The sequence below is a fragment of the Papio anubis genome, chromosome 1 (assembly GCF_008728515.1).
Source record: "Papio anubis isolate 15944 chromosome 1, Panubis1.0, whole genome shotgun sequence".
NCBI lineage: Eukaryota > Metazoa > Chordata > Mammalia > Primates > Cercopithecidae > Papio > Papio anubis.
This window is the reverse complement of record NC_044976.1, coordinates 58,488,860-58,506,741: the sequence shown is the minus strand read 5'-3', so window position 1 is coordinate 58,506,741 and position 17,882 is coordinate 58,488,860. Positions and strand designations below refer to the sequence as shown.

The following is a 17,882-nucleotide window of genomic DNA, read 5'->3' as shown; positions in this document are numbered from 1 at the left end:
TTTCAAAGTCTCTACTAGTTGGAATCCGATAGAATGAAGCTTCTAGTCTTCTGACAACAGGGACCAAGAAGTCAGTGGTGTCAAGGAGCAAAGATGGGTTCCTCAGGAAAACACTGAGTTGATCTTGGCAGAGACTCATTGCCCTGGGCAAACGCACTGGGATATCTAGTGGAACTTCTTTTTTTTATTATTTTTTAAATTTTCATTATTTATTTATTTTTTAATTCAACAGTTTTTGGGGAACGGGTAGTCTTTGATCACACGGATAAGTTCTTTAGTGGTGATTTCTGAGATTTTGGTGCATCCATCATGTGAGCAGTGTATGCTGTACCCAATGTGTAATCTTTCATCTCTCACCCCCTCCCATCCTTCGCCCCAAGTCCCCAAGTTTATTGTATCATTCTTATGCCTTTGAGTCCTCATAGCTTAGCTCCCACTTACAAGTGAGAACCATATGATGTTCAGTTTTTCCATTCCTGAGTTACTTCACTTAGAATACTGGTCTTCAACTCCATCCAGGTTGCTGCAAAGGCTATTATTTTGTTCCTTTATATGGCTGAGTAGTATTCCATCGTGTGTGTGTGTGTGTGTGCATGTGTGTGTGTGTGTCTATCACAATTTATTTATCCACTCGTTGGTTGGTGGACATTTCGGAAATGGAACTTCTTTTTATGAGATTTTAAGAGCAGTAAACAAAGGCAACAAGAGAAAATGACAGCCATACTGTACTCAGCATATAAAGTGGGAGAAAGATCCCATTCTACAGAGGCTCTATGTTTCCTATAGAAATACTAGTTCCAAGGCAGCACAGCAATGTTTAGTCCCATCAGATTAATGATTTTTCATCCCAACAGAGTAGCATCCCCACAAGGAGCATTTGAAATAAGGGGATGTGTTTTCATAGCCACAATGAATGAATGGAGTGCACTTTTGGCATTCATTTTCAAGGGCTGGGGTTGCTAAATGTCCTGCAATGTTCTTGACAGTCCTGCAAAATGAAGCACGTCCCACCTAGAATGCCAGTACTACCTCCACTGAGAAGTACCACCGTAACTTGAGGATGGGGGCAATTATTCATTCTCTTTCATCCTTTAATATAACATTTTCTGAGCTCCTTCATATCAGGCCCTGAATGAAAATTGATGGATCTGATATTAACAACACAGTCACCCATAAATTTCAAAGCATACCAGTGGATATTCCATGAATTCTCACCAACACACCGTCACTGAACTTTTGTTGAATTTTTTTTCTCCCTTGAGAATATCATGGAAGCCACTTGAGAATAGCACTTTGAGGGTGTTCTCCAGGAGGATGTTATTATAATTACCGGACAAGGATGCTATGGTCCAAAGTGCTCAAAGCATCAAACCCTCAAGAGACTACAACAGACCTGCATTCCTTATGATTCTCACAGTGTTGAGGCCACACTGCGCTTTATCCCAAAAAGTGGGAGATACCTTTGCTTTTCCCTTTTATGTGACTCTGTCACCTGTTCACCAAACAAGTGCCACTTATGTTCTCATGTCTCAGAGTCTCCCCACATCACTCCTTTATCATCCACTTCTAGCTATGTATAGAATAGACTGGGGTACATGAGCAGGATACCTAAATTTCAGATAAACACTCTAATGTCCAACCTTTTTCAGACTCTGTCCTAGATACCACATAAAACCACATTATTTTTCTCCTTCAATAACTCTTTTCCACTCCTGGAAAAAACCCTCAAACAAATCTGCCCCCTAAGGCTTTACTTACCAGTTCAATTTATCAGATATATGTAAATCCTAGTTTAGGGTCAAACTGGAATGCCCCCTCCTACTACATATGAATTGAATTAACTATGCTTTCTTATATGTGTTGATGATTGATACAGATTAGATAAATAGAGGACAGATCCACTGACAGAGAGGGGAAGGGAGGAAGGAAGGAAGGAGGGAGGGAGGGAGGGAGGGAAGGAAGGAGGGAGGGAGGGAAGAAAGTGGATGGGTGCTTGGCAGACACCACACTCCCAATTAACTTTAGCTATTATCATTAATACACGTTGCAACAACTCTGCTATCAATGTCATTTTTAAAATGCAGAAACTGAGGCTCAAAGCCACAGGCAATTAGTCCGTAGCTTTAGGAGTCTAACTCATCTCTGACTCCAAAGTTCAGGTACTTTCGATTAAATTCAACAAGCTCTACATTCCACCCTATGTAAAACTCAGTCACTTTGAAACCATGTAACAGTGTATCATACATAGAAGACTGTATGTATACCCATTATGTATTTGTGCTTCATTCTGTAAACATGGGTTCCTCTCTCATCACATTCTGACAAGGACGGTAAATTGTCATGGTTGGACTGCTGTGTGCAGCTGAAGCCAAATGTCATGTGCTGCATGTCAACAAAGCCTACGTCACACTTGACATACACCAATTTATGCTATTCTAGAGATAATAACAGGCATATTACAGAAATAAGTAGATATCTTTCTTCCACATGTACTGTGGGTGGATAAACTGTAAACAACATTTTCTTTATTTGAAAGTTGTAAATGCAACAGATGGGAAAATTTCTGTTAATAACATATCAGCAATCATGCATATCTATATTTTGTTTGTAAATATAAACTTGTTCTGAATTATAGTGAATTTTCTGCAAGTGTGGGTGTGGTAAACATTACTAGGGCTCATTATTATCCACTTCTCTCTTTTCAGGCACAGGGAGACTGTGCCCTTTTTAAGGTATAGGGCTATCATTGCCTCAGACCAATGGACTGCATGCAGCAACAATGTGTGTGTCTCTCCTAAGGCAAAACATTTCATTCCAGGTGGGTAACCTTCTAGCACTTTCTGGTCTTGCCACAGGCATCATGGAAGCATGTGTTGAGAGGGAGGTGCTGTAGGGTCCACATAGACCAGATTGTTGAGCCAACACATGGAGGATAATCATCCTGGAGAACTGCCCAAATCCACAGCAGAATTTGTGTGAATGAAAATTACATTTTTGGTTTCTCAAGCCATGGAGCTGTAGGTGTTGTCTGTTAACACAGTGTAACTTGGCCTCTCCTGATTAATGGGATGGGTGAGGTTATTTCATTCATACTGTAAGATAACACATACATCTCTCTGTTGTAGTCAAAAGTAACATATGCATTGTCATCTGATACTCAAACTCTACAATCTGGCCCAAACCTACCTTTGCAATTTTGTCTTCTGCATTCTCCAAATGAACCTAGATGTGATTCCTTGGCCATATCCCATTTCTTGCTTTTTTCTGTCTCTACTTACGTTATTCCCCTACTTACAGTTATTATCTTCCCTTCTCATATGTCAATTACTACCTGTCTTTTAAAGATTCAACTCATCTGTTAACTCTTCAGAGAAGTCTTTCCTAATCCTACAATTATGAAGCAATTTATCTTTCCTTTGAATTTTCATATTTATTTTTTGTTACTGTACCTTACTTTATGTCATAGCTAATGATTATTCATGAGCATGTTTTATCCCTCCTGCCGGCAATCTTGAGAGGGGCATTTGAATCTGATTCATCATTGTATCCTCAACAACTCACCATGGTGCCTTAAAATTACATTCAATAAATATTTGATAGATGTAGAGGTACCAGTATTATGAATTTAGTAAGTTTTTTCATAAAATCAATTTGGGCCACTTGAGTGTGTCTAAAGGAGTCAAGACGCATTCCTTTACTCAATCATTTTTTTCTTCGCCTTTTAAAAAAGGGAGAGCGTTATCCTAACCAGGCCATCTTTATTAGTGGGTAGGGATATTATGCATTGAAAAGTCCTGCCTATACACAAGGTCCGTCTTCTAGGCCATGAAGCGTATCAGGAAATAGAGCAGGCTTTCTTCTTGTCCCAGAAGCATTTAGGAACTGGGGAGTTTATGGCACTGGGGCATAGGGGCTGGTAGTAAGAAAACTGGAAATGAAAGAAGAGTATCAGCAGCACTAATAGTTATTGGGAATGTAGAGTGTACCAGGACCTGTGCTAACAGATTTATGTATGTTATATCACTTGCTATTTCCAAGAGCAGCAGGGAGATGGTATCACGTGGTGGATAATACATAAACTCTGTAGCCAGACTGCATATGTTTTAATTCCAGCCCCATCACTACCTGAAATCTTGGACAAGGCACTTGACTTGTCTGTGACTCAGTTTCCTTAATTGAAAATAATACTCCCTACTTATTACTGTAATAAATGTGTTAATAAATAAAAAACACTTAGAAGAAAGCCTGTACATGATAAATACACAATAAATATTGCTTTAAAAAAGAATGATGTTGTTATTATACTCCCTTTATAGATTAAGATACTAAAGGGTAAATGCTAAGCTCATTGCCCAAGGACATTAAGGTAATAATTAGCAGAGCCAAGATTTGAAACCAAACCTTCTAGCCTCAGAATCAGCATTCTTAATTCTTCTACCATACAGCCAGAGGCCTTCAACATTATCGAGATAGAATGTTACAAGCAATATTAATGCTCCACTTTGCTGGGTAGAAGAATGGCCAGATCCGATAACTTGTGAGGTCTATTTCAACCTTGAGATTCTCTGTGTCTTAATCTGTTCAGACTACTATAGTAAATATACCATATACTGGGTGAGTTATAAACAACAGAAATTTATTTCTCATGGTTCTGGAGACTGGGAAGTCCAAGATCAAAGTGCAGCAGATTCAGTGTCTGAAGAAAGTCTGTTTCCTGGTTCAAAGACAGTCTTCTTCTTGCTGTATTTTCCCATGGTGGAACAGGCAAGGGAGCACTCTGAAGTGTCTTTTACAAGGACTCTAAACCCATTCATGAGGGCCCTGCCCTCATGAACTAACCTCCTCCCAAATGTCCCATCTCCTAATACCATCACCTTGGGGATTAGGGTTTCAACATACAAATTTTAGGTAACACATTCGGTATATAGCACTGTAGTTCTATTCACAGATGTTAAAACTTAAAGGCAGGTAAAGTTCTTAACAATCTAGAGCAGGGTAAGCTAATAGCAGAGGAGGCCAGATGGTCTTTATGTGGTTTAGAACTTCTGCTCTGTGGTCATTCTCTTGAACTTTATTACAACCACATTTTCCAGGCCACTATCATTATACTATAGAATTTTAAAACATAATGCTCCAAGGAGATGCTTTAGAGTCCAGCAAATGTGAATTTGAATCATTGTACTACCATTTATTTGTGGTAAGATCTTGGGCAAGTTATTCAACCTCCTATCAGGTTAACCTCTATTGGGTTCCTGCACCTTATAACTGTCTGGGTACTAACTCTTCCAATAGCTCCTACTAACAATTTTGTACATGATTATACCACCCACCAGTTCCATCCCCCAATACAGCAGTTCATTGGTTCAGATATTTCCTGACCAAGCTGGGCCGACCATAATTGCTCCTCTAGCAAATGGAACTAAGAAATTCCAGATTTTGCCAGCTCCTTGGGTAGAAATGAAACTTGTGAATTATGATTAGTGACTTTCTATCTGGTGATTATTTATGAGCATGTTTTATCCCCCAGAATGTGACCTGGGGGATGAGAAAACATTAATGTGTGCTACAGAGAAGAATAAATGAAGCTGATACACAGAGTAGTAGAGACAAGAGTCCTAAAAAAATTACCTGCCATAGTCCCTGACTGTTCCAGAGGCCTGGATTCATTTCTGTACTTAGTTTCATAAGAAATTCCCTTTTTGCTACAGTTGGCTGCGGTGGAATTTCAGCTATGTACAACCAAGGTCCTCGACAATCCAACACTCTGAGATCAGATTCCTCATCAGTAGAACAGAGATAATAATACCCTACATCCCTTATAAGATCATTACTGAAATTAAATGAAGTGCCGCATAAAAAGTGCCTCATCCAACGACTAGCACATAGTAAACCTTAAATAAATAGTAGCTGCTATGATAATATGCTTATCAAAATCACATTATACTATTAAAAGTCATCTCTCATGTTTATTTTCTCTCATGTATGTAATATACATTTGTGATCACATACTATGTACTATTACTGTGTTCAGAATGGGCTATGTGGCGAGTAAGACATAGTATTTATTTATCATCAACAATTGAGCAGGTGAGAAAGATTCTAAAATCATAATTATTATCAAAATAGTAGATTCAATAAAACTGCTGCTGTACTGAAAAGAGTGAACCACCTGACTGGGGGCATTGAGGATAAATGCCTTTGCAGGGTCAGTAACATGGACATGATCTTAAAAGTCAGAAACCGAGTCACACAAAAGACCTTTCATGCAGAACAACAACAAAAACGCTCAGCAGAGGCATGTGGGGATAAAACTCCAGGGAAGGTTGCGGAACACCAGTTAACTGCAGCTGAAGTTCATTAGGTTGGGAGAGAACATGGGACATGAGTTTGGGGAGGTGAGCAAAGCCAAACCAAAGAGGCCATAATAAAGAATGTGAACTCTAGTGTTCTTCAGCACTATAGGGTGACTAAGGTTAATAATTGATATGTATTTTCAAACAGCTAGAAGAGAAGTTTTGAGATGTTTTCAACACAAAGGAATAAATATTTGAGCCAATGGATACGATAATTACCCTGATTCAATCATTATACATTGTACACAAGTATTAAAATATTACCTTTACCCCATAAAATATGTATAAAGAAAGAACACTAATAGCAATAAACTCTTGCAGTACCAAACTCTATCCTAAACATGTTAACTCATTTAACCTCACATTGTGGTACATATTGGTATTATTCATGAAGAAATAAAGTCACAGAAAGGCAAAGTAGTTGCCTGAAATAACATCATATTAAATGGAAACCAGGTTTTGAACCCTGTTAAGGGTTGAATGGTGTCCCCTTCCTCCCACTTTATTTGTTGGCATCCTAGCTCTGACCATCAGATCTCACAATGTGACCTTATATGTAAGTAGGGTGGTTGCAGAGGTAATTAGCCCAATATCACTTGTGTCCTTATACACAAGGGGAAATTTGGACACAGACACACACACAGGGAGAACACCATGTGAACATGAAGATGGAGATCTACAAGCCAAGAAACATCACAGACTTCCTGCAAACCCCGAGAAGCTAGGAGAGAAGCATGGAATAGATCCTCCTTCACCACTATCTGAAGGAACCAACCCTGCCAATACCTTGACCTCAGACTCCTAGCTTCCAATAACTATGAGACAATGCATTTCTGCTCTTCAATCCACTCACTTTGTGGTACTTCTTTATAACAGCCCTAGAAAACTATTACAGGGCCCAAATTTGGCCCATCTAATCAGTAGGCTATACAGTTTTATTTTTCCAGAGCCAAGAGAGCATTTTAAGGAGAAAAGAAACTTGACCATATCTGCTTTCTATTTAAAGTCAGCCTGCCTTTGCTTGTCTTTTTACCTGAAGTCCCTCATTAGTCATAAAGACTAATGGCTTGGGTCCTGTATGTCTCTTGGAGAAAAAGCAAATGTAACACCCCCATATCTTTGTAATACAGCTCAGTTTAACATCAGTATTTGCCTCTCCTCTATTTGGACAAGAGACTTCACTGCAAAATGCCTCATTTTTATAGATCTATGATTAGACTGTTCAAAACAGCAGTTCTTTATTGCTTCCTGTTTATAAACTCATTCTACTTTGACTTATAAGGGCAAAAACAAAACACTGGAGACCATTTTTTTCCTCTTCCTTACTCTGTTTGATGGTAAATGTAAAATCCTGAAGTTTTAGGAGGGGGCATTCTTTGGTCCCTTATTGCAGCTATTTATCTTTCTTTGGGAAGAAAGGAGAGAGCGCTGACTCGGATGGAGATGTTTCTGTGGAATCTTTCTCTGGTGACTCGTAATCTAAAGCTGTTGAATTCAAGGAAGGCAGTTTTAACCACAGTATTTAATCTTGTGGAGACATTTATTGCACAGCTTTTTGTTTTGCCTTGTTTAATATAAACCACTGGAGAGATGTTTCGTGGTTGTGTCATTTCATAAAGCAGAGTGTAAAGTAGACAATAGCAGATAAGAAAAGACCACTCCTTAGCAATTCTGTCACAGAATCTGCATTCTGTAAGGAATGTAGAGCCTTAAAACAGCAGCAATAAAAATACTATCATTAATACATATTGATAGGAACAATGGCTAACTAACATCCACAGAGGAAGTATGGAGGAGGGGCTGTAGAGGCTACTTACAGAGTCAGGCACACCTGGATTTTTTATTATGTTTCTGACTTTTCCTAGCTACACAGCAAGTTCTTTTTCTTCTCTAAGCCTCAGGTTCCTCATCTCTGATATGAGAATATTAAGTCTTTTTTCATAAGGTTGTTATGAAGATGAAATGGGATGTTGAATGAAAAGCTCTTAACTCAGTGTCTGGCACATACTAAATGTTCACTAAATGTTAGCTGCTATTGTTATAAACAAGAATATAATTTATTATAAGCCTGTTGCATGTCAGGGGCCTCCAGATACATTATGTCTAATCCTGATAATCTTAGAGGGTAATTATTATTTTCTCCACCTTACAGATAAAAGAGTTAAATTACTTGTTCAAGGTCACTCAGCAGAGGTTCCCTCAGGTCCGAAAAATAGATCAGATTTCACCTGAATACCATCAAACTGGTAGAAGAGCTGCACAATAGAAAGCCTCTCCCCAATGCCACTGTGTTTCAAGTTGGCATTTGTAAAACCTACAGAGTCAAGATGAAGTCAAAGGATAGTCTTCAGTAGAATAACTAATTTGGTCAAAACCAATTTGCTCCTTCAAGCTTTATCAAAGAATTTATAGGAAAATTCAAAATGCCATCCAATCAATTAACTGTATCCCATAGATAAAATTTAATAACCTGAAGTTTAAGAGTCTCTCTGTTAGTCAGGTCTCCTTGGGTAAAGATTAATGACAGTCATCTCAAAATATTGTAAACAAAAGGGACGTTTATTACTCGTGTGTTTGAGAGTTCTGGAATCTCTAATTTCAGGCATAGCTGGATCCAGGCTCTTTGCTTTCCTCTCCTTCCCCGTGCTGGCTCCATTTTTGGCTCTGCTTTTCTCTGTTGGCTGACTTCCTTCTCTCTGAAAAATTGTAGTCTAGTAATCTTAACAGATATAAACTTTTTTCCTCCTATATGTGTATACAAATGATCCTTGAACAACACAGGTTTGAACTGTGGAGGTCCACTTATAGGCAGATTTTCTCCCAGCTCTGCCACCTCCAAGACAGCAAGATCAATCCCTCCTCTTCCTCCTTCTCTTCAGCGTACTTCATGTGAAGATGTTGAGGATAAAGACTTTTATGATGATCATTTTCACTTAGTAGATACATTTTCTCTTCCTTATGATTTTCTTAATAAGATTTTCTTTTCTCTAGCTTACTTTATTATAAGAATACATTATATTATATATGTATATATATAAAATATACACAATATGTGTTAATTTATGATGTTATCAGTAAGACTTCCAGTGAACAGCAAGCTATAAGTAGTTAAGTTTTGGGGGAGTCAAAAGTTACACGCAAATTTTCAACTGCACGAGGAGTCATCACCCCAACCTCTGTGTTGTTCAAGGGTCATTGATAAGAACTTTGGCCTTTTTAAGCCATAGAGTATAATCAAGCAACACTTTGACTGAAAATGCCCACAAGGACTCCTTGAAACAGGAAAAGATATTCCCAAAGAAAGCATTCAATTCACAGAAAGAAAGAATAGGGAAGCGTTTTAGGTGGACAAAACTCCCATGAGAACCATTTTCATTAGAGTATTTTTTAGAAAGACATTTTAATATTCAATTTTGGTTATCTTCTCCTTCATTCATTTGCTCAAAAAATTTTGTAGAGCACACTATAATCTAGATACTGTTCTGGATATTTAACAAACACAGAGAAGAAAAAGAAAAGAAGAGTCCTTCAATAGCATGACATTAAATTTTCCCATGGATAATATAATAAATTACCACACACAAATGTATTGTCTTACATTTTTGAAGGTTAGATGTCCAAAATCAGTCTCACTGGGCTAAAGTCAAGGGGTCAGCAGAATAGATTCCTTCTGGGGGTCTTGAGTAGAATCAGTTTCCTTGCCTTTTCTAGCTTCCAGAGACCATCTGCATTCATTGGCTCATGATCCCTTCCTCAAATCCCTGTACCCTCTTGCCTCCATTGTCATATTTACCTCCTCTTCTGTCATCAAATCTCTCTCACCTCCCTCCTAAAAAGACACTTGTGGTTACATTTAGGGCTCATCTGAAAAATTTAGATAATCTTCCCCTCTCGAGTTCCTTCACTTAATCACATCTGTAAAGTTCTTTTTGCCATGGAAGATAATATTCACAGGTTCTGGGGATTTAAAGGTGGACATCTTGAGGGAGGGGCATTATTCAGCCCTCTACAGCATAGAAGGAGAAGCCCGGACAACCAAAGCAAATAAATACCACACTCTCAGACAAAGACAGACATATTTCCTAAGAGAGAAGCCACAGGTTATATATAAGATTAAGAAGCTACTTTCAGCTGTGGAATCCAGTTTGGCTTCTTGCAAAATAACAGCAAACATTTATATTGTTCATTATGTGTCAGGCATTGTTCTAAGTTCCTTTCTTGTATAACTCACTTAAAATTCACAAAAAGTCATCCTCATTGTATGGAAGAGGAAACTAAAGCACAAAGATGTTAAGTGATTTGCCCAAGATTGCACTGAACTAGCAGGGCAAGGATTTGAACTCAAGGTGTCTGATTCCCAAGTTCACATATCATTTGAGATCCAACTTAAAGAATGGATAGGCAGGCTGACACAATGAGAAATGGAGGGGCATTATAGGCAGAGGAAACAAAGTGAACAAAGGCACCGAGACAGAGATATGAAAGGGAGATTCAGGCCAGTGAGTAAACTGGGTTGGATGCAGCGTAACAGGCCTAGGAGAAGTAGTGGGAGATCAAGCTAGCGATCTAGCTTGAAGTCAGTTAGTGGAAGGTCTTGAAACCACAGACACCTGCTATGGCTGATGAGATCTTTCAGACGTTTGGTATAGGAGGGGACTTGTCAGAGTTGGGCCTTGGGAAGACTGATCTGGAAGCAATGTGAAGGCTGGGAGGGAGGAGTCAGAAGGGAGCTGTTCCTGCTTCTCTGCTCCCTTAGCACTTTCTATATCGTAGAATGTGGTTATGTGTCTCACCCACTAGAGAGTGAACCCCTAGAGGGGAGCTGAGTGTGCTGTCCATCTCTGCCTGCATATGCCAGTGGGTGATACATTTATCTGTAAAGCACAGTACAGCTAGAGGTTAGGAGGCAGAGGTATGGATGCTAGAGCTGCTGCTGCCTACATTGATGCAAATAACAATACTATTTGGGAGTCAATCTAAAGTGTCTTTGCCTATCATCTGAAGTTTATTTTAGCATAATAACAACTTACTGGAAATGTAGGATATGCAGATCTATATTCTAATCTTAGCTCTGTACTTGCTTTTGCAGGATTTGGAGTAATTTATCAATACCCCAACTTGTTTCTTTTCTCTTTAAAATAAAGTAAAACTATTTTATTTATAACTATTAACTTGTGAGGTGAGAGTTATCCAGCTCACATAAGGGATCTGGCATAGAGATAGTACACAACGTTATTATTATCAATGTATAATATTCTGGTTTTGTTTGTTTGTTTGATACTGAGTCTCCCTCTGTCCCCCAGGCTGGAGTGCAGTAGTAGGATTTTGGCTTACTGCAAGGTCCATCTCCCAGGTTCAAGAAATTCTCCTGCCTCAGCCTCCGGAGTAGCTGGGACTACAGGTGCGCACCACCACGCCCCGCTAATTTTTTGTATTTTTAGTAGAGACGGGGTTTCACCATGTTATCCAGGATGGTCTCAATCTCCTGTCCTCCTGATCTGCCCACCTAGGACTAACAAAGTGCTGGGATTACAGGCATGAACCACTGTGCCCGGCCGACAATTTCATTTAATTTAGTCACCAACTCCCACTTAGGACCCTGTTATTATTTTGCCCCGTTTTATAGATGAGGAAACAATCTCAGGGAAAAGAAGAGATTTACTCAAGCCATACAGTGGAGACGTCTGGATTTGAACCTACTGTGTTCGAATCTCAACTGTGTGCAAACTCACAAAGGTAAATGAAGCCTCAGAGGAAGGGCGGGACAAGAGTGACCACACAGGTGAGCCAGATGGGCGAGAAGGATGCCCGCATATCGCTGAAGAAGAGAGAAGGCACAGATCAAAAACACCTAGACTCTTCACCCACCGGCAGCCATAGCCTGGGTCCATTGCCGCGGCAGTGGAGAAAAACCTGGTCCCCGCCCAGAAACAGCCTTCTGCGTCCTTAGCTACCAGGGCGGAAGAGGCGCCGCCCGCGACGCGGGCCCTGTGATTGGCTGGATTCCTGAGCTCAGTCCCCACGCCCCGTCCTGTCTCCAGGGTCTGAGAGTGTCAACTTCCTGGGGAGAAGCACCGACCGCGCAACTCTGAGCCGCCAGGGTGGGAACGCTGCCCTAGCGGTAAGCACCCCTCTCTGTTCTCTCCAGGGAAAGACCTCAGGACCGACACGCAGCTGCTGGGCAGGGAGGGGACTTGAGGATCACGAATTCCGAGTCTGGAAGATTCCAGACAGGTGCAAAGAGGTTGCAGGTCCCCGGAATGAGGGGCTGCCGTCGCACAGCAGGTCTTTAGTATTGGACTTTTGGGAAGAACCCTGGTCTAGCCATCAGACCCAAGTACTGGAAACAATCCTGTCCTTCATTCTCTCTGTGACCCTTGTCAAATAACACACCCTCTCAGGGCCTTAGTTTTCCAATCTGTGAGGGAGCCTTTGGAGTAGAATGATTTCTAAAGGGCTTTCAGTCTCTGGGTGGTTCTTAAAGGGAGTGTTCAGCTGTGACCAGATTTACTGAACTTCTGATTTTTCCCTTGACATCACTCTGTTTAAACAGCCAGTGCTTATCTTGTGCAGGAGCTCAATTTCACATTCATTGGATTGTTGTAGAAAGAGATCAGTGATCACAACAAAAGTCTGTCTCTCTTGTGTTCAGTCTCCCTTCAGATGCATTATCTCCTTGGATTCACCCCCAAGTCGTAGAACAGACCCGGAATTATCCTGATAAATGGAGAAACTAAACATCAGAACTGAATATTGATTCTTCATATGTCCCACTAATGCCCTAGTTTCTGCTCTGACCTCACTGGAATCCTATCCTATGTCTTGTAGTACAGGAAGGTAGAGTCACCTGATAACTCAGTAGATCTGCCTTGTAGACCTCTTAGGTGAGATTCCCAAGTCGGCTAATTACTGGTGATGTGATACGATGTGAGTAAGCCATATAGCTACATTTTGCCTGTTTCCTCAACTGTAAAACAAAAGTGATAATAGTAATTAAAAATATCTTTCTCATGCCTTTGTTAGGAGTGTTAAGTGAGGTAATACAGATGAAACACTTTGTCCTGCTATTGTTATTGCTTGTTATTGACAAGGATGATGGAGTTCCCTAATGGAAAATCAAGAAGAACAATTTACTTATTTTCATCTCTAAGGATTTGAAGGGATTTTGAAAAGAATCATGTCTTCAGCCTGGAAGACTCCCCGTGGATCAGATGCAATGCCTGAGATCATGGTGAAAATCATTGGAAGTAAATACTTTCGATACCTCGTGGAGAAGCCAAAGATGTAAGTCCATATTTGAAAAATACCTATGTTGCTTGGATGATAATGAAGTTTTATTGTTTTTTTTTTCACCCAGAAATTTAAACTTAAAAAACTGCCATCCATGGAAAACGAAGTCATTAAGATGCAACAGTAGAGTTAAAATCGTGTTGATAACTTCCATGCGCACTGTTTTCCTAGTATTTTTCATCTTTATAATTCCCCATACTCCTTAATTACTTGGGCTGATTTTCCAAATAGATGGGAAATAAGAGCATTGAGACATTTATAAATATTAATGGAGCATTACTGCCTTTTCTCATCGGGCTTGTAATCTACCACATGTAGTAATTTTAGGGAGAGTGGGGGAGGTTTATTAGTCAATTTGTTGTGAATTAAAGGAGTAGGATTAATACAGAATCATAAATTGTAAGGTTTTCACTTACTCCTGTTTGTATTTGATACTCTTCTAAGCTTGGGCTTCTCAGATCGTGGCTAAGATCTCTTTCTTCTCTTCCAAACCCATCACAGTCACATTTAAGAGATGACACTCATATATTTCTAATATTCACTAGATGTTTCAGCACAGAAGAGTATGACTAGCTCTTTCTTACAGAGTTTCAGTGGCTCAAAAAAGAAGGGAAGGTACTAGATCTGTCTTTCTTGTAGTAGGCATTCCATAAGTAATAGCTAGTCAAAAATTGCTTTTCCTTCCTAAGATTATTTCCTTAGCTCTATCTTCAATTTCAGAAATTCGTAGACTGAACAAATATACAAAGATATGGTATCATTGAACATAGGTGCAAGAAGAAATTTTTACTAAACCTGGCAATCATCAGAATCATGGGGAGGATCCTCAAAAATAAAGATTCAGGAACCAGCTCAAGGTCTGCTGAATCAAAATCTCTGAATGCAGGTCACCAAGACTGCTGTTATGAAGTACAGGCTTTAATAAGACTTTAGAAAGTCACATTAGTTCTACTTCCCCACTATCAGTATTGTAAAGTCTAGAGGGATTCCAAAGTGATTGCTATAATCAGTTAGTAATGTCTGCCACTGCACAGGAACTGAGGTTTGCAGCATGTGATTCATCCATTTGGGATCCCTACAGAGCTGAGAGGTGTGAAATCGAATCTTAGGTCTGATTCTTTCTTGCCTTTTGACATTGGGAAAATGAATTAACATCTTTGGCCTTAGATTCTATATATATGAAGTGGGGATAAAACAACACCTATCTAGTAATGGGGTTATTGTGAGGATTAAATGAGAAAAAGTATGCAAAGCACCTTTCCAGTGTCTATTATAAATAACATGCTTAGTAAATAATTCTGCTATTATTATTGAAGTCTTTCTATAGATATAAAACATGTAACAAAAAAATCAAACATCTTTCTGTTAAATGCTTGATGTCCCTTTTATATTCTCTTTATATATATATATACACACACACACACACACACACACACACACATATATATATATATATATTTTTTTTTTTTTTTTTTTTGTGAGACAGGGTCTCGCTCTGTGGCCTAGGGTGGAGTGCAGTGGCCCGATCTCAGCTCACTGCAAGCTCCACCTCCTGGGTTCACGCCATTCTCCTGCCTCAGCCTCCAGAGTAGCTGGGACTACAGGCGCCCACCACCGCGCCCGGCTAATTTTTTTTTTGTATTTTAGTAGAGACGGGGTTTCACCGTGTTAGCCAGGATGGTCTCGATCTCCTGATCTCGTGATCCGCCCATCTCAGCCTCCCAAAGTGCTGGGATTACAGGCGTGAGCCACCGTGCCTGGCTGTCCCTTTCATATTCTATGCCTAGGATGCAGTTTATGTCTGTTTTGTAGATGAGGAGACACTGTGATATGGTAAGTGATTATTTTGAGATATGTCAAATCCCTGTCACTGTCAAGAAAAGTAAATAGAATTGGTTTGGACACCTGGCTCAGATCTCCTACCTGGAAGACGATATTATTACTAATTCCATTCCTTCCTCAGGTTGTTTGTTTAGCCTTATTCTCTCCCAAACCCCTTGCTTTTTCCAAGGATATGGAGCTTAGTATGTTTTTAAACAGAAAGCAAGGAGTAGTGTTTAATTTTTAAAATAGTGAAAAGTTAGCTTTATCTCATAGGAAGGTGCCTTTCCCCATTTTGTTTTCTAAACTTCAGGAACCAAAAAATAAAAGAGTACATTAAATCAGCTAAATTAATTGTAAAATAAAATATGCAGTTCTATCTCTCCTATTATACTATAACAGCTGGCATTTTTTAGGTAGTAAGACGGGTATTTTGTTTGTTTGCTGTGTTTCCTATAGACTTCATGTTACTGTTGCCGGGATGACATAGGATTAGTAATGTGCATTGCTAAAATATTCTTGTATGTTTAAAAATGAATAATTCTTAAAGCCTCCTCATTGCTCAGGTAAGGAAAGTGCTGCCACTATCATGTCATTCATGCTGCAGAATCTGTCTTCCCAAAAGTGTTTATATTCATAAACCAGGGCCCCAGAAGGGTATTTTCTTTGGGTTGAATAAGTTGAATCAATTAATAAAAATCCACTTAAGAAGTGTAAGTAAACATCAAAAAAGAAAGGTTTCTCCAAAATGAAAATTTGAATTAAAAGAAAATCATGGATCAATAATGGATAGAAAATCAGAAATCTTCTCGTATAACCACATTTAGCTCAGATTTCCTGCAGGACATGTGTTGATACTGGGATAGTATGTCAGACCTGAAGGTGGTCTTTTAGATGCAGCCCACTGTATTAGCTTGCTAGGGCTGCTGTAATAGTGTACCACAAACTGGGTGACTTAGAACAACAGAAGTTCATGGTCTCAAGTTCTGGAGGCCAGACGTCTGAAGTCAGAGTGTCCATAGAGCTGTGATCCCTATGAAGGTGCCAGGGAAGGACATATGTGTCCTAGGTGCTCCATTGCTTCTGGCAGTTTCTTGACTTGTGGCAGCATATCTTGAAGCTTTACATGGCTTTCTCCCTGCATCTGCATCTGTGTCTAAATTGCCCCTTTATGTAAAGACATCAGTCAACTACATTAGGGGCCCACTCTAATCCAGTATGACCTCATCTCAACTCATTATATCTGTAATAATCCTATTTCCAAATAAGGTCATATACTGAGGTATGGGGGGTAGAATATCAACACAGGAATCTTGGCAGGGCCACAGTTCAACCCATAACAACCAGCCTCCCATTTTACAGATGAGGTGAGATAACTAAGGCCTCAGTGGTCTTAAAGCAAGCCCCTGAAGTTCCATGCTGGTTATTAAGAACTAAGACTGGAATGGAGCTCGCCTTCCCTCTTTCCTTAAGTTAACATGCATAATTGTTCACAGATCAAAGAAAAATACTTATATTTAGTATACATATTTTTCACAAAAGAGCAAAAGAGATGAATCTGTAGGCTTCAGGGAGTGAAACAAGTTTCCCCTTATTTGTGCCATCATCATCTTCCTCCTAGGTCACTATAACCGCCTTCCAACCTAGTTCTCTATCTCTAATCTTCACACTCTGTAACTGACTCCTCTGCAGCTTTGCTCCTGAATGTGTAGTCCGTGGATTTCCAGCACCAGTCTCAGCTGGGAACTTGTTAGAAACAGAACCTCAGCTCCTTTCCTGATATATTGAGTCAGAATCTTACTTTAAACCTGAATTTTCAGGTGACTCCTCCACACATTCCAGTTTGAGAAGCCCCATTCTTAAGTATGGCCAGCGTGATCTTTCTAAAATAAAATCTAATGACATGTTGCCACCACCAGACACACATTTGCCTGCCCCACCTGGGGGCTCCTATAACGCCCGTAAGGAATAGTACATGCTTACAACTTCCTATGCATTTCTGTCTCTATTTTACTGTAAATTGTATGTGCACAGCTATATCCCCAGCACAGAGGATAAAATCTTGTACATGGTAAAGCCTATTAAATAAATTAGAGTAACATGGCTACCAAGAAAAATAAAGACCTAGAAAGATAATACTTAGTAGCTTTAAACAAATCCAAATCTAAAGGCCCATGCTGTTAAAATAACATCCAGATGTTACTATGGAACCCTGATGAGTAACATGCCATGTGACAGGAGACAAATATTCTCATTTTCAAAAAGGGGATAGAAGCTAGTAATAGTACCACAGAGCCAGAGGTTGGTGGACAATCCCTGCCAAAACTGTAGGCCAAAAAATTAAATATATTAGTTGTGAAAATAAAACATGAAAGTGATGATCACCAAGAGGAGGTATGCGTTAACTAAAAATAGATT

At 39.5% G+C, this 17,882-nt stretch overlaps 1 protein-coding gene and 1 long non-coding RNA gene across 3 annotated transcripts in view; one reads left to right on the top strand and one right to left on the bottom strand.

Annotated features, from left to right (window-relative positions):
* Positions 1–8,891: 8,891 nt before the first annotated feature.
* LOC108587218 lies at positions 8,892–12,317 on the bottom strand. The gene is made up of 3 exons (XR_001905506.2): positions 12,222–12,317; positions 9,952–10,182; positions 8,892–9,049 (listed from the first exon to the last, which is right to left on the bottom strand). It is a non-coding gene; the product is annotated as an uncharacterized LOC108587218 (long non-coding RNA).
* A 68-nt stretch (positions 12,318–12,385) lies between these two features.
* The window catches only part of C1H1orf87 (chromosome 1 C1orf87 homolog), an 82,915-nt gene continuing 77,418 nt past the window's right edge, over positions 12,386–17,882 (top strand). The window contains exons 1-2 of one of the 2 annotated variants that reach the window (XM_031669364.1): positions 12,386–12,474; positions 13,505–13,637. In XM_031669364.1, the coding sequence (XP_031525224.1) occupies positions 13,531–13,637 (107 nt within the window). In that variant the 5' untranslated portion in view covers positions 12,386–12,474; positions 13,505–13,530. The remainder of the gene's footprint in view (positions 12,475–13,504; positions 13,638–17,882) is intronic. The other variant, XM_021942200.2, reaches the window with a different exon arrangement.